The sequence below is a fragment of the Mus pahari genome, chromosome 14 (assembly GCF_900095145.1).
Source record: "Mus pahari chromosome 14, PAHARI_EIJ_v1.1, whole genome shotgun sequence".
NCBI classification, from domain to species: Eukaryota; Metazoa; Chordata; class Mammalia; order Rodentia; family Muridae; genus Mus; species Mus pahari.
The window spans coordinates 29,766,667-29,782,696 of NC_034603.1; the positions used below are offsets into that span (position 1 = coordinate 29,766,667).

General features: G+C 43.7%; 1 protein-coding gene across 4 annotated transcripts in view; it reads right to left on the reverse strand.

Annotated features, from left to right (window-relative positions):
* Window positions 1–1,374: 1,374 nt before the first annotated feature.
* The window catches only part of Prpsap2 (phosphoribosyl pyrophosphate synthetase associated protein 2), a 33,444-nt gene continuing 18,788 nt past the window's right edge, over window positions 1,375–16,030 (reverse strand). For 2 of the 4 annotated variants that reach the window (XM_021211590.1, XM_021211588.1), the window contains exons 7-11: window positions 12,208–12,263; window positions 7,853–8,001; window positions 6,954–7,024; window positions 3,201–3,347; window positions 1,420–2,062 (exon numbers count right to left, since the gene is read on the reverse strand). In XM_021211590.1, coding sequence (XP_021067249.1) covers window positions 1,904–2,062; window positions 3,201–3,347; window positions 6,954–7,024; window positions 7,853–8,001; window positions 12,208–12,263 — 582 coding nt within the window. In that variant the 3' untranslated portion in view covers window positions 1,420–1,903. Of the gene's footprint in view, window positions 2,063–3,200; window positions 3,348–6,953; window positions 7,025–7,852; window positions 8,002–12,207; window positions 12,264–16,030 lie in introns of all 4 variants that reach the window. The other 2 variants (XM_021211591.2, XM_021211587.2) reach the window with 2 other exon arrangements.

Consider the following 16,030-nt stretch of genomic DNA (forward strand, 5'->3'; position numbering starts at 1 on the left):
CTCTCTAGCCATGAACACAGGCCCCTCCAGGACCTATCTGTTTGCTCTAGCATCGTGCTGTAGACACTGTGTGCCCGAGCATGGGCCTGCATGCCCTTCCTTCTCTGCCCCTCTGGGATAGCTTCTCCATGCTCTTGGCTCTCTGACAAGCCTGTGGCCGCTGGAGTCCGCAGATGTTGAGGTCTGTGAACGCTCTACCCAGAGGCAATCTTCCATCGCTCCTCTTTCTTTACTCCTCTCCTGTAAATGTGACTGCTTCATGGGTGACACCAGGGCACCAGAGGGCTGGTGCCTCAGAGGCCCCAGCAACCCCGAAAACTTCCTACCTGAAGTGCTGGAAAGCACATCCCTCAAACAGCATGCACAGGAGTGACCCGCCCTCCCTCATCAGACAAAGGCGAAGGCCAAAGAGCCAGCAGGGACCTACACACCCAAGATCACTACAAAGTGCTACCCCTGTTCAAAGTGATGCCAGTTACTTTCCCGCCAGTTACTTTCCCGGTGCTTTTTAAAGGGAGCATGAGAAAAGTCACAGCTGAAGCTTCTTCAGCACAGGTCAGGACTGAATCCCCAACCTCACCCCAGCCTCTTCCTACGATGACACCATCTTCCTAAAGCTCTTCCGGTAGGTGTCAGGGGGACATGCTCTATTTGTGAAGAGTGGGACTCACTCCTTCCCTTCCCTTCCTTTTCCTTCCTTGATCACAAAGGTAAAGATGTATTTTCAAACTGGGTTTGAAAAATCAGGATTGAATACCTGTTTTTTCCTTAGTAAAATGAGGTTAGTAAGAGTGTAGGCCATGTGGGCATGAATACTCTGGGGTCAGGCCTGCTCCATTATACAAGGATGATGGAGAGAATTATAAACTTCTGAGGCCAGAAAGATGGCTCAGCGATTAAATGCACCCACTGCTCTTACAGAGAACCTGGGTTCAGTTCCTAGCACTTACATGCTGGCTCACGAACAGCTATAACTCCAATTTTGGAGGATCCAATGGCCTCTTCTGAACTCTACTTAGAAACAGAAATCTAAACTTGAAACTTTAAGTCAGACAAGTTTTAGTACTACTGATCCTCTGTGGTGCTGCTGCCCCGCCCACTCCACTGTCCCCCACGCCTACCCCCGCCCCAACCTCCTCACTCAGCAAGACTTACTGCACCTTGGTCTGAGCATTGGCTGCACTTTGAAGAGAGCAGAGGGGACTGCTGAGCCTCTGAGGCCGCGAGCCTTACTTCTATTTCAATTAAGCGACTTTGCATCCAGAACCTGCAGGGCCTCTGAGGACCTGTAAGAACAACAACTGCCTCACCAGATGAAGCACTGCACACACAGCTCAGATGCTGAAAAAAGCAGCCAAGTAACTCAGGTTTCCAGTGGCTGTCCAGTCCAGCTACAGAACAACCATCCACATACAGAGGTTTAAAAAACAAACACAAGGTTTTATTCTTTCTTTAGTTGCAGAAAATAAATATAGCCGCATCTATATGCCCACTTGTAAAAGCGTCCCTAAAAAGGTCACACGCTGGAGCCAACCGCAGCTTTTTGACCCCAGGTAGTAGACAGCAGATCACTTTATTTAACTTTTTGAACAGTTGGATCAAGCAACTTTAAAAAAAGGCTGAGCTTAAAAATCTCACAAGTGTATTATTTAAAATGGATACACTAAAAACGATCAGGTTTTAACTTCTTTCATTTAAGAGGTCTTTCTGTTATAAAAATTACCCCCAAAACTCACAAAAACCTAAACCAACATTAAAAAGCTGGTCCTTGTACCTTCACAGGAATCGATGAGGAAGATGTGGGGAAAGGGTGGGTCAAGTGTATCTGGCTGGGAATGGGCCCTCCCAGCATACATGCTGGGCTCCCACTTGACCTGTGGGAGTTCTACCATAGGAGAACTGTTCAGTCATCTAAGCCTATGTTTCTGAAAAGGTAGGACATGGACTCCCCGTTGTGAATTCGGCGAATGGCTTCTGAGAGGATCATGCTGATGTCCACAGTCTTGATCTTGGGGCACTGCAGCTTCTGGATCTCGTGTGGGATTGTGTTAGTGACCACCACCTGTGCATCACAAGAAATAAAAGCGTCAGATCCCAAGCAGCCTCAGGCCTGGGGTATGACTCATGGCAGAGCGTACGTTTGTGAATGAATGCCTAGGTTCAGGGCCAGTACTACAAAGCAAATAGAACAGAATAGAGCAAAGCCAAATCTGGAAAACAGAAAAAAAGAAAAAGAAAAACAAAACAAAACCAAACAACAACAAAAAGCCAGCCAGTGTCATGGCTTCATTTGAAAAATGTACTGCAGCCTTGAGTCTCTGAGGCTCACCCTATGGGAGGCCTGCTGTCTCTCACAGCTTCTGTTTCCATTAGGAAAAGCTGCTCTAGCTTTAAGATCTGATAACCTCACACTCATTAGAGCAGTTACAACTCAAAAGACACTTACAAATGTTGGGGAAGACCTGGAGAAACTGGAACCCGTTACTGCTGGTGGGGCTGGAGTTGGGTCTCTTCTTCATAGCTTCGGAGAAAACCTAACTCCTGAAAATTGTCCTCTGACCTCTATATGAGAACTTACATTCATATATACACATAACACACACAAAATAATAGATGAAAATAAGTTTTAAAATATGTGAGCACCTCAAGTTTCCATCAACTTAGGAAGAGACAACATGTTGAAGCACATTTCATCACAGACCACATGTTGTATGTGACATGAGCACATGGACAAATCCACAGAGAAAGCAAGCAGGGAGGGACAGGAGAGAGAGTGCAGTCACAGCGCACAGGGGATGTGTCCTCTTAAACCAGCTGGGCACCCAGCATACAGCTGGAGCATTGTAGCCATCACTGCACCACACACTGGACATGGGCGACTAGTAAGGCATACAAGCCAGAACTGAATCAGGCCAATCTCACTCAAACGGGAAAGCTACAGTTGATGAAATCAAACAAGCATTTTTCATCCATTCCTTTTTCTGTTTGTTTTAATTTTTTGAGACATGGTCTTACTCCACAGCCCAGACTAATGTTAAAATAATGGCAAGATTCCTGTCTCAGCCTCTTTAGTGCTGAGATTAAAGTCATGGGCTACCCTACTGGCTTGCATCTTTATTCTTAACTAAAATGAACTTATACTCATTCCGGTTCTGCTGCTAAGGACTCAGACAGCCCACCCTGACCACCGACCCTACTACCTCATCAATGGCAGACTCTTCAATCAGCCGGGGAGCATCAGAGGATAGCAAGCCATGAGTGGCCATCACAAAGATCTTGTATGCACCTCTTTCCTTCAGGGTCTCTGCTGCAGCAAGAAAGCTATCCACATCGTCAATGATGTCATCCTGTCAAATCAAAGACCATACAAACGGCACATCAACACTTGTCTTATTTCTTATGTTGTTCAGGGTGTCCTGAATACTTGAGCAAGTGATTCCCCCTCCTTAGTCTCCTGAGTAGCTGGAATACACACAACCCCATACCACTCTGCTTAAGAAATGTCTTTGGAGGGGCTGGAGAGATGGCTCAGTGGTTAAGAGCACTGACTGCCCTTCTGAAGGTCCTGAATTCAAATCCCAGCAACCACATGGTGGCTCACAACCATTCATAAGAGATTTGATGCCCTCTCCTGGTGTGTCTTCAAGAGGTGACTGCTCTTCAAGAGGTCCTGAGTTCAATTCCCAGCAACCACAGAGTGGCTCATAACCATCTGTAATGGGGATCTAATGCCCTCTTCTGCTGGGTTTGAAGAGAGAGACAGTACATACATTAAATAAATAAACTTTAAAAAATTATAATGAGGGCTGGTGAGATGGCTCAGTGGGTAAGAGCACCCGACTGCTCTTCCGAAGGTCCGGATTTCAAATCCCAGCAACCACATGGTGGCTCATAACCATCTGTAACAAGATCTGACGCCCTCTTCTGGAGTGTCTGAAGACAGCTACAGTGTACTTACATATAATAAATTAAAAAAAAAAAAAAAAAAAATTATAATGAACCAGGCGTGGTGGCAAACGCTTTTAATCTCAGTTGTTAGGAGGCAGAGACAGGTGAATTTCTGAGTTTGAGGCCAGCCTGGTCTACAGAGTGAGTTCCAGGACAGCCAGGGCTGCACAGAGAAACCCTGTCTCGAAAAAAACCAAACGAACCAATAAATAAATAAATAAATAAATAAATAAAAACTGAGCATGGTGATAAACACCTTTAATCCCAGAAGGAAGAAGAAGGAGGAGGTAGGCAGATCAAAACTCTATGTTCAAGGCCAGCCGCTTTACAGAATTTCAGGATAGTCAGGACTATGTAGAGATCCTGTCTTTAGACCAAAAAAACCCAAACAAACAAACAAACAAACAAACAAAAACAAACTTGTCAGTTTGGCAGTTCTTTTCTATTAAATTTTTTTGTTTATTTATTCATGTGAGTACTGTTTGTGTGTGTGCGTATGCCATAGCATGCTTATATTATGCTTTGGTATAGTAGTAATAACTACTATACCAAAGTTTTAGCAAAAGTTCTTAGTGAAGGTTTCTATGACACCGATGAAACACCATGACCAAAACCAACTTGGAAAGGAAAGGGTTTGCTTCAGTTTCCAGTTCTACAACAAAGTCCATCACTGAGGGACTTGGGGCAGAAACCTGCAAGCAGGAGCTGAGGCAGCAAAGGTCACAGAGGAGGGCTCCTTATGGCTTGCTCCTTATGGCTTGCTCAGTCTGCTTTATTATAGAGCCCAGGACTACCTGCCCCAGGATGGCACCACTAACAATGGACTGGGCCCTCTCACATTAAATCACTAATTAAGAAAATGCACCACAGGCTTGCCCATAGGCCAATGTAGTGGGGGCATTTTTTTCAATTGTGGTTTCCTCTTCCAAAAAGACACTAGCCCATGTCAAGCTAACATAAAAATGAGCCAGCATGCAGTGGAAGCATGGTCAAGAGCCTGCAGGACCTCCTGCACAGTATCTTATACTTCTTGTAAACCTATAACTACTCCAAAATAAAATGCTGGTTTTTAAACTTTGAGTTTGTGTATATGTGCATGTGTCTGAGTACAGGTGCCTCTGTGCTGATACAAGCTCAGGTATCATTCCTCACAGCCCACCTTGTAGGAGTTGGGGTCTCTGTCTGTCTGATGCTGCATGTGCTGACTCATGGCTTCGGGGACTTCTGTCTGCCTGCTAGCTCATCGCAGGGGAACTGAGATTACAGCTGCACTACCCAACTTTATGAGGGATTCAAGTTCAGGTGCTCATGTTGTGAAATAAGCACTTTGACCATCTCTCTAGCCCCTTAAAAAACCACAGTGCGCATGTGCACATATGCCCTAGGTGTATGTGGAGGTCAGAGGACAATCTGTGGCAGTCAGGTCTCTTCTTCAATTGGCATGGGCTCCAGAGACTCAGGTTGTCAGGCTTGGTGACAAACACCTTTACTTACTGAACCATCTCGGCTGGTCTTTGTTTTTTAAAGCCTATCTAAGCAGATTCTAACACTACAGACCTGTAATATCAGCTACTGAAGAGGCAGTAGCAGGAAGATTGTGAGCTGAAATTCTGACTGAAGTGAAGAAATAGTATAAGACCTGCCTCAGCAACCCTGTCTCAAAATAAAGAGGGCTGGAGATGTAGCTCAATGATAGATACTTGCCTAGCACACAGAGCCCTGGGTTCAACCCTTAGAATTAGAGGAAAAAGAAAGCGCAGCTCTGATATGGAGAAGAAAGTCTGCAGTGCTGTGCTGAATCTGCACCTCCTGCCACTACCCTGTGTCCATGAAATAAACTAGCATGCAGCTTAACTCTGTGGGATGACACGGGAGACCCCTGAAAAGGGTACAAACAAAATCACCAGACAACAGTTAAAAATACAAGGCACCTATGATGGGGTGTGGGAGCCTGTTACAACACTTTCAAACCCAGTGACTCCAGCTATCCTTTAGAAACTCTTGTGTAAGTGACACACCAGGTAACAGTATAAGGATGTTCAAAGCAGTATTATTGGGAATTAAGAAAAATCAGAAACTGTCCAATATGAAGAACAGATGAATCAGCTGTACGGTCTCCTAACGTACTACCTAGTAGTGAAGACCAAAGCAGCCTCCACGGCACTCCACGTACACATGGCTCCACTAGGTGGATCAGCCACAGCATGGACCAAAAGTCACTGTGCCCACAGACACACTCTTTATACAAACATTCAAGTCTTTGTTTTTTATAGATGTGTATGAGAGTTTCGCCTGTGTCAAATGGATTCCTTAGAAGTAGAGTTACAGTTTTAAGATTATGTGGGCGCTGGGAACCAAACTTGGGTCCTCTGCAGGAGTAGCTAATGCTTTCAATTGCTGAGCAAACTCTTCAACCCCAATGCCCATATGTCCTTTACATGTAAAAGCAGCACTCTTGGCAGACAGTAAAGTTCAGTAATGTCATGAATGGAAGACTCCTAGGCTAATGACAGCCTCTGGTGGGAGACAGAGAACAGGGAAAACCTAGGAAGGCCCTCGGCCCCTGGCTCTCTCCCCAGGGGAGCAGTGAGTTGTAGCTGCCTTGTCCATTCTTCAGTGTTTCATTTAGTATACATGCATGAAATGATGTGAGTTTTGGGTTTTGTGGTGTTAGGGACCAAATCTAAGGCCTTATTGAAATAACTACAATCCTAATTGCCAATCTGTTTAAAATTATAATCAACTTTGTCCTTCACTTTAACCATAAAAAACAACTTCCCAGAATATGAAAACCAACAGCTGTACCATATTCTCGTAATTATATAAAAACTACTTTTTTTCTTAAGCCATTAATTTTTCTGTTTGGGGCCAAAGTTAACATCTAGCATAAGGCACCAACCGACATGACGCTTAGCCCGGCCACACGACCCCCCATAGTCTTCATGCACACAGTTACAGGTAAGTCAACAGAGCAACAGTGGTAACAATAAAGGAGAACTACATACCACAATGATGGCAATTCTTCCTCCGACATCACCAACAACTGTGATTGGGGGCTTCTCTTTAGGAATCAGCACTGGTCAGAATGAAACACACACTTCAGTGCCTATGCTCAAAGGTGGAGCAAAGACTTAACAAGGCTTTAAGTAGTTAATGTTGCCTGTCATGGTGGCACATGCCTTTAATGCCAGCACTCAGGAAGCAGACACAAATGTATCTCTGGGTTTGAGGTCAGCCTGGTCTAGGTAGCTGACCATTCTCCTAGTCTTCCCTAAATCTGGGCCCTATGACTCAAAGGCTAACAGCTATTTTAATTCAGCCATGAAGGGAATTACCAGTTTTTACCAACTCAAAAAGTTAAGAGAGCATAGAATGATGATTACATGGGTAAAATATCAAATGAGGACCAAGTTTGGGTTCTCAGTGTTAGTGTAGTTATGTATATTTATAATCCCCATGCTGAAGAGGACCCCTGGGACTTGCTGCACATCCAGTCTAGATAATAGTTGAGCTCCAGGCCAGTGAGAGACCATTTCTCAAAAACAAACCAAAAGGCAAAAAGCACTGAGAAAAATACCTAACATGGACCTTGGACCTCTGACCTCCATGTGCATATGTGTCTGAAAACATGCATGAGTGTGTATGTGAACACACACACCAAAGAGAATCCACAGGCTGCATGCAGAGGTGGCTCTGTGGTAAAGAGCACTTGCTACTCTTCCAAAGGACCCGACTTTGGTTCTTAGTACCAATATCAGATGGCTCACAATATCCTGGGACTCCAGCTCTAGGGGGTCTGACACTATCTTCTGTCACCCGTGAGTATTTGCACACATGTGGCATACACAAAATAAATTCAAGTAGCTCAGAGAACAGTGGCAAAGAGGTACTTGTGGACACTTACTGGGGATCTCCAGGCTGGGGTGGATCGCAGCTACACTCCTGACCATTGGTGGGGAGTGCCGGCCATCTACCAAGTCAGACTCAGCATCCTGTGCTTCTCCATGGATCACTGCGATTCCCAGACGTAGACGCTCTGCAAAAGATTGTGCCCTGAAAAGAACATTAGAAACAAATCAAAACCAGGAGGCGGCCTGCTAATGTTTGGGCAAGGCATGAAAGAACAGAAGCAAGATGTTTCTCCCAAAGGAGTAATTACAAAAGACAATGACCACCGGTGGTGGTGGTGCACACCTTTAATCACAGCACTTCAGAGACAGGTAGATCTTGAGGACAGCCTGGTTTACAGATTGAGTTCTAGGATAGCCAGGCTTACACAGAAAAACAAACCAACAAAAAACCCTTAAATTAAAACCAAACAACCAAACAAACCAAAACCCAAAACAAAGGAAAAAAAAAAACCCAACAAAAACCAACAAAACCAAAAACAAAAGAGAACGACCACTTCAGATTCAGGAAGACTGAATGTAAAGCCCACATATGAGCATCTCTCTGCAGCCAATCAGAACCCAAGTTCTGATTAAGGAACCTTCTTGCAGCCTCAAGTTTCCTTTTTTGCAGTTGCTAATACTATCTTTGAGACTTCTCTGAGAATCAACCATGTGAAGCAACGTCCATTAAAGACTCATTAAGGGCTGGAGAGATGGCTCAGCGGTTAAGAGCACTGACTGCTTTTCTGAAGGTCCTGAGTTCAAATCCCAGCAACCACATGGTGGCTCACAACCATAATGAGATCTGATGCCCTCTTCTGGAGTGTCTGAAGATAGCTACAGTGTACTTACATATAATAAATAAATAAATCTTAAAAAAAAAAAAAAAGACTCATTAAAATATTACATATTAACTTTTTAAAGCTTTATGAAGGCAAGATGGGACTAGAAGAAACATCATATTCCAAACACGCAACTTCACAACCTCTGAGAGATCTTTATACATTCATCAGATTTGTGCTCTCCAAATAATTTCTTCTAATGTGGCAAATACATGTCCACACTGGCATCCACTGTTGATCCACTGTTCTATGGGCATCAAGTAAAATCTTTGGCCCTTTATAACTTCTCCTTTTGGCTCTGGCAACTACCCATCACCTTTCTGGCAAGAAGATTAATGTACTCCATGCATGTTGATTACAGTATGCCTTTAATGTCCCACTTTTTCCACCTAATGTATTGTGGAGATTCAGCCATGTTATGGTCTACCAGTATATGAATATATTGCTGCTTATCTATTTATTTACTGATGAGAAACCAAGTTATTTCCATTTTTTCCTTTTTAATTACTAAGAATTTTATTTTTAATTATATGTTCAGATGTGTCTGTCGTGGGTATTTGCACATTTGTGCAGTTGCCCAAGAGGGAGTCAGATCCCTGGAACTGTCCTCTGTATCTGATTGTGAGCCAACTAACACTGGTGCTGGATTTGAGACAGGGACTATGCAGACCTGGCTGTCCTGAAACTCAAAGAAATCCTTCTGCTTCCAAGTGCTGAGATTAAAGGTGTCCATCCTGCATGTATGGATCTTTTATTTATAAGCTTACTGAAGTGAATATATCTTATATAAGTGATCAAGCCACCCTTGCACCCACATCCACTCTTGGTGGTTCTTAGCTGGACCATCTAGAACCTCAGTGCTGTCTGAATCCGAGGAAAAGGACAGATGCTGTCATCTTGTTCTAGAGCTGGGGACAGCACCAGTTTTCACCACTAGGAAGTCAGATCTGTTGTTTACAGATCTTTGTCTGATAAAAAAGTTCCCTTTTTTATCACATGGCTTCTCTTTCTTGTTCCTCAACATGGTGATTGACATTCATAGACCTTTAAAAGCTGCTGCAGCAACCTCAGGTTCTGGTGATAAGCTCAAAGGGCATTGTGGTCGTCTTTATGTTCATTCAATTTGCTAACAAGTTGCTTTAGAACTTTACTTCTTTGTTCACTGGGATATCAGCCAGCTGAGTGAAGACAGCCTCAGAAAGGGGGAAGGTATCTGCTGATGCTTTATAAAGCTAGCATTCGCTCTCTCATAAATGTGTGACAGGATTCACCATTATAATCTAGACCTAGCTGGGTGTGGTAGCTCATGTACACCATTCGAAATACTGGGAGGCTGAAGCAAGAGGAATGCTTTAAGTTCAAGGACAGTGTAGGTTACAGAGAAGGGCCCTGCCTCCTCCCACCCCCAAATAAATAGATACAGTTTATATGACTTAAACCATTAACAGTTTTCCTTTTGCCTGCATGTATGTCTGTGCATGTATGTCTGTACACCATCAGTGCAGTGCCTGGGCCAGGAAAAGGTCACCAGATTCCCTGGAATTGCAGTTAGGGATGATTCTTAGATATCTCTTCTGTATTTTATGTTTTTAATATTTAATATTTACTTATTTAATCTTTGTGCACGAGTGTGTTGTCTATAGTATGTATGTGCACACGTGTGCTTGCTGCTCAGAGGCCAGCAGAGGATTTTTATGAGCTGCCATGTGGGTGCTGGGAATAAAATCCAGGTCCTCTAGAAAAGCAGCCAGTGGCTGCTTATTTGCTCTTAATTGTTGAATCACCTTTCCAGGTCCAACTTAAATCATTTTAAATTCAAGACTCTCTTTACAGCACAGAATGTCCATTGTACAGTCTGGAGCCCCTGGCTGACCTGGTGCTTAGCGGCCTTCCTGATGCTGTCTGTTTTGCTGATTACTGACAGAGGATTGATGAGACTGCTGACCATCCCTGAGGCTAGCCTTTCTCCTTACAGCTACTAGTTCATAATGATTACAATTACCACACTCTCTGAAGAAGTGACCTTTTCTCATCATGAAAAAAACCTTTATTCTTTGGAATGTTCACTGAACCCGTTTGTCAGATATCAACACAGCCCCTTCAGTTTTCTTTTAACGAATCAGTTTCCCACGCTATGTCACTGTCCTAATTTGCTTTCTGTTATGATAAAGACGAAGACCAAAACCAAGTTGGGGAGGAAAAGCTTTATGTGGCTTACATTTTCTGGACCTCAGAGGTGTGCTGCTTACTGGCCTGCTCCCATACCTGGCTCATGCTGCTTGCCTTTTATTTTTTTCCTTTTTGGTTTTTTGAGACAGGGTTTCTCTGTGTGTGGCACCGGCTGTCCTGGAACTCACTCTGTAGACCAGGCTGGCCTTGAACTCAGAAATCCGCCTGCCTCCCCAGAGCTAAGATTAAAGGCGTGCACCACCACTGCCCGGCTTACCTTTACTGCCGGGCATGGTAGCACACACCCTTATTCTTAACACTTCAGAGGCAGAGGCAGGTGGGTCTCTGTGAGTTTGAGGCCAGCCCAGTCTACAAATTGAGTTCCAGAACAGCCAGGCCACACACAAAGAAACCCTGTCTTGGAAAACAACAACAAAACCCAAAACCGCTCATCTATTTAGCATAGGGTGGAGGAGTATGGAGGTCAGAGAACAACTAATGGGAGTTGGTTCTCTTTCTATCATCTGGGTCTCAGGGATTCAACTCAGGTCAAGCTTGGCAGCAAATGCCTTTACCCTCAGAGATATCTTTCTTTAAGCAGGACTTTACTGACAGGTCTGGACTAACAGTGGACACACGAGGTCAGTAATCCTCAGATGGGATGACTCAGGTTGGTTAAGAAATATGACTGGGGCTGGAGAGATGGCACAGCAGTTAAGAGTACACTGACTGGGGGCTGGAGAGATGGCTCAGTGGTTAAGAGCAGTGACTGCTCTTCCAGAGGTCCTGAGTTCAATTCCCAGCAACCACAGTGGCTCACAACAATCTGTAATGGGATCCGATGCCCTCTTCTGGTGTGTCTAAAGACAGCAACAGTGTACTCATATAAATAATAAATAAATAAAATTTGAAAAGAAAAAAAGAAAATAAAGAGAGCACTGACTGTTCTTCCAGAGGCTCTGAGTTTAATTCCCAGCAACTACATGGTGGCTCACAACCAGGGATCTGAAGCCCTCTTCTGGCATGCAGGTATATATGCAGATTGAGCACTCATGCATAAAATAAATCTTAAAAAAAAGAAAAAAAGATGACTGGCAGTCATAAACTGAGATTGGAGAAAAGAAGAACAAACTAAAATATCTTTCTAACATTAGAATTGACAGGATAATACCAAAATAATCCATGGAAGAAAAGTGAGGGGCATCGGGGGAACCACTGCAGCCCAATCTATACAGTCGGGACACAGCCCACCTACCTCAGTCGGGACACAGCCCCACCTACCTCAGTCGGGACACAGTCCCGCCTACCTCAGTCGGGACACAGTCCACCTACCTCAGTCGGGACACAGTCCCACCTACCTCTTGGCAGAGGCTGGAGATTTGGCCACGATGACTGCATTCCTATAATCTGGGATCTGTGAAAGACAAAAGGCCTGGGATTACTACTTTATCTCTAAGAGATTATTCCATCAACCAACACACATGAATGTTCTAAGAAATTCAAAATTATCATTTGACTTAAAGTTTCAGCAAAAAAAAAAAAAAAAAAAAGTTCAAAGCAAAATCTTCCTTTGGAAAATAAAGACGAAAATGTTCTCAATATGAATATTTTTACCTATATAGAAAAACCCAGTAATGTAGAACAAGTGTTCTAAAAAGTTAGCAAAGAGAATGGAGATGTGGCTCAGTCACTAAGCTGATGGCTGGAGAAGTGTGATGAGCTGAGCTTGCCCACCCCCTCACCCACTTAAAAGCTGAGTGTGGCAGCTTGTGTTTGTAACCCCAGCACTGGGAGTGGTGCTGGGGGGTTGGGGTGGGGATGGTTATAAAAGGTGGAGTCAGGCAGATCCCTAAAGCACACTGGCCAGGCAATCTAGCTAATCAATGAACTTCATGTTCAGTGAGAGCCCTCAAAAAGCAAGGAACAAAAAAATTAACAGAAGCAAGCCAGGTGTGATGTGTATGCCTTGTAATCCCAATTGTCTAGGAGGCTGGTGTGAATCTGTTTCAATAAATAAAGACTTTTCATAAATCCCACATCAAATGTAATTTCACAATAGAAAGATATCCATTGAGCCCGAATCCAAATTAATGTCATATTCTAAAATACTGTGGATCAAACACTGCAGTTACTCCATGCTGAGGAAGGCCATTTGTGAAAGGACAGTTAGCCTACTGTTCTTAAGAAAAGGGCTTAAGAGCCCTTTAAACAAACAAAGTGACAGACAGTTGTGTTAGTATCTTTAATTCCAGAATTCAGTGGGCAGAGACAGGTAGACCTCTCTGAGTTGAGGACAGTGGGTCTACATAGTAAGACCTATCTCTAAACAGCAAGCAAGCAAGCAAGCAAACAAACAAACTGCTTAAAAGAAAAACTAAGTAACTAGAGCAAGGTGACCTGGTACATGTCCATAATCCGAGTAATCAAGAGGCAGGAGAATCAGGATTTTAAGGCCAGTCTATGTTACCTGAGACTGCCTCCTCCCAAGATAAACAAGCAAACAAACAAAACCAAGCAACTAAATAATCATCCACTTTGGGAATTGTTTCACAGTTGAAAACTTAAGTACACAGTGCTAATGATGATTAGGGAGGATGTCACCATTATTGTGCCCACATACACAGTAAAGAACCGTCTTTCAGCAGAGAAGCAGTTTGCTGTTTATGACTTCATCTTGGCAGGGTTTCAAACTATTCTTGAGACATAACTAATCCACTCAGTGCCAATGACCACTGAAGAACATTCCCATTGGTGTTTCCTCACGTGACATTGGCAATTAAAAAAAAAAAAAAAAAAAAAAAAAAAAAAAAAAACCTTTTAATTTTATGTATAAAAGTGTCTTTCCTACATGTATGTGCACGTACCATGCTTATGCCTGGTTCTGCAGAGGTCAGAAGAAGACACCAGATCCCCAGGTGCCCCAGATCTGGAGGTAGACTATTGTGGATGCTGGGAACTGGTTCTCTGCAAGAGGATGCAGTGCTCTTACCCGTGAACTCTCTCTAGTCCCAACACTGTGAAGAACACAGGTGGGTGTAGCATCCAAAGGCCCACTGGATAACAAGTGCTCAGTAAAGGAACAAAATGATCATCATCCCTTCTCTCTAAGGAGAAGGGAGGGAGTAATGTCAGGTGGGATTTGTAATGGTAAGACTGGGAAGAGAGGAGGGTGGGTTGATTGGGATGTAAAGTGAATTAAAAAAAATTACACACACACATATACTGATTGGACTTTCACATAGAGAAAAGACACACCTGCCCAGTGTTCTCAGACGAGAGAGAGAGAGAGAGAGAGAGAGAGAGAGAGACAGACAGACAGACAGACAGACAGACAGACAGACAGACAGACACACACTATGAACTCATTTAGGTACCTTGTTTTAGCCATAAGTTTTTCTGAACTATTTCATGCACTTCTTTGCCTCATCAAATAACATCACACCCTGCCAAGAGACAACATAGCAGCCAACAAAGCCCTAATAAAACCAAAGGACTCTAATAAAAACAGGCTCATTGTGTCTTCAGAGGATATACCAGGAAATCTTATAAACACAAACATCAAGGTTTGATGTGAAAGAACCAAGTGACCTAGAAGGAAGCTATTAGTCCAAACAAGCAGCTCAGTAGCTGGTCACCAGGAGAAATGAGCTCCTGAGGAAATCTGGGAGGAAAGCGCCAATTTGCCCAGAACACCGTTATGTAAGGAGCCAAGTGTTTAGACCAAGACAAACGCAAAGTGCAGTCACTCCACCCTGGCCTGCACAGTAAGTGCCAACCTCACAAAAATAATAAGTTACAGCCATGTACAGGAGGTTGAGGCAGGATTACTTGATTCCCAGAGTTCAAAATCAGCCTGGGTAACAAACAGAAGCCCATCTCAAAATTAATCAGTAAATAAAAATCTGAACGAATATCTATCTATCTATCTACTATAGTTTTGTTTTCTTGTTTGTTTTTTTGAGACAAGGTTTCTCTGTGTAGCCCTGGGTGTCCTAGAACTTGCTCTGTATACTAGGTTGTCCTCAAATTCACAGATGTCAACCTGCTTCTGGCTCCCAAGAGCTGGGATAAAAGCTACACATCATCACAGTCCAGCATATTATTTTTAATTACTGGTTTTAATGTATATTAAATATAAAACATGCAGATATTCTATACATCTTCCTTCCTTCCTTCCTTTTCTTTCTTTTCTTTTGGTTTTTCGAGACAGGGTTTCTCTGTGTAGCCCTGGCTGTCCTGGAACTCACTCTGTCGACTAGGCTGGCCTCGAACTCAGAAATCCGCCTGCCTCTGCCTCCCAGGTGCTGGGATGAAAGGCTTGCACCATCTTTCATTAAAGGCTTCTATACATCTTTCTTTTCAAAAACACTTCTAAATCACTTCACTATGAATGGTTGTGCTGGTTGTCTTGACTGTAAACCTAAGTGGATTTAGAACCATCAGACCTTTGGTATATCTCCAAGAGTGTTTTCAGAAAGGCCTGCCTAAGGAGGGAAGACTCACCCTGAATCTGGGCGGCACTGATGGACTGACTAGGTCCTGGACTCGAGGAGAAGACGGCTGGGCAGCAGCACTCCCCTCTGGGCTTCCTGACTAGGTGCTGTGTAAGCGGCTGCCTCATGCTGCAGTCAAGCATACCTTCCCCACTCTGTCAGACCCTTCTGTCCTAGTGCTCGACAAGAAAAGCAGCTAATGCTGTGCCTGCCAAACCCTGCCAAAGAAAGGTGACAGCCAACCAGACAGAACCACTGCAAGACAAAAGGACCAAAGACCAGGCCCACGAGGAAGGCTTGGACTGTCAACCAGGAAACATGCTTTAGAAATGTAGAAAGTGGGCTGGTGAGATGGCTCAGTGGGTAAGAGCACTGACTGCTTTCCCAAAGGTCCTGAGTTCAAATCCCAGCAACCACATGGTGGCTCACAACCACCCGTAATGAGCTCTGACACCCTCTTCTGGTGGGTCTGAAGACAGCTACGGTGTACTTATGTATATAAAAAATAAATCTTTAAAAAAAAAAAAAATGTAGAAAGTGTTGCCCTTAAATACACCAGCAAGAAATGAAGCTCTCTGGAAAAGTCACTCCAGAGAAACACTCCATGTGCTAACAAGAGCTCCTAAAAGCAAAACACCCATGTGTGGCACAAACCAAACATGTAAAAGGCTTCTAAATCAGCAGATCA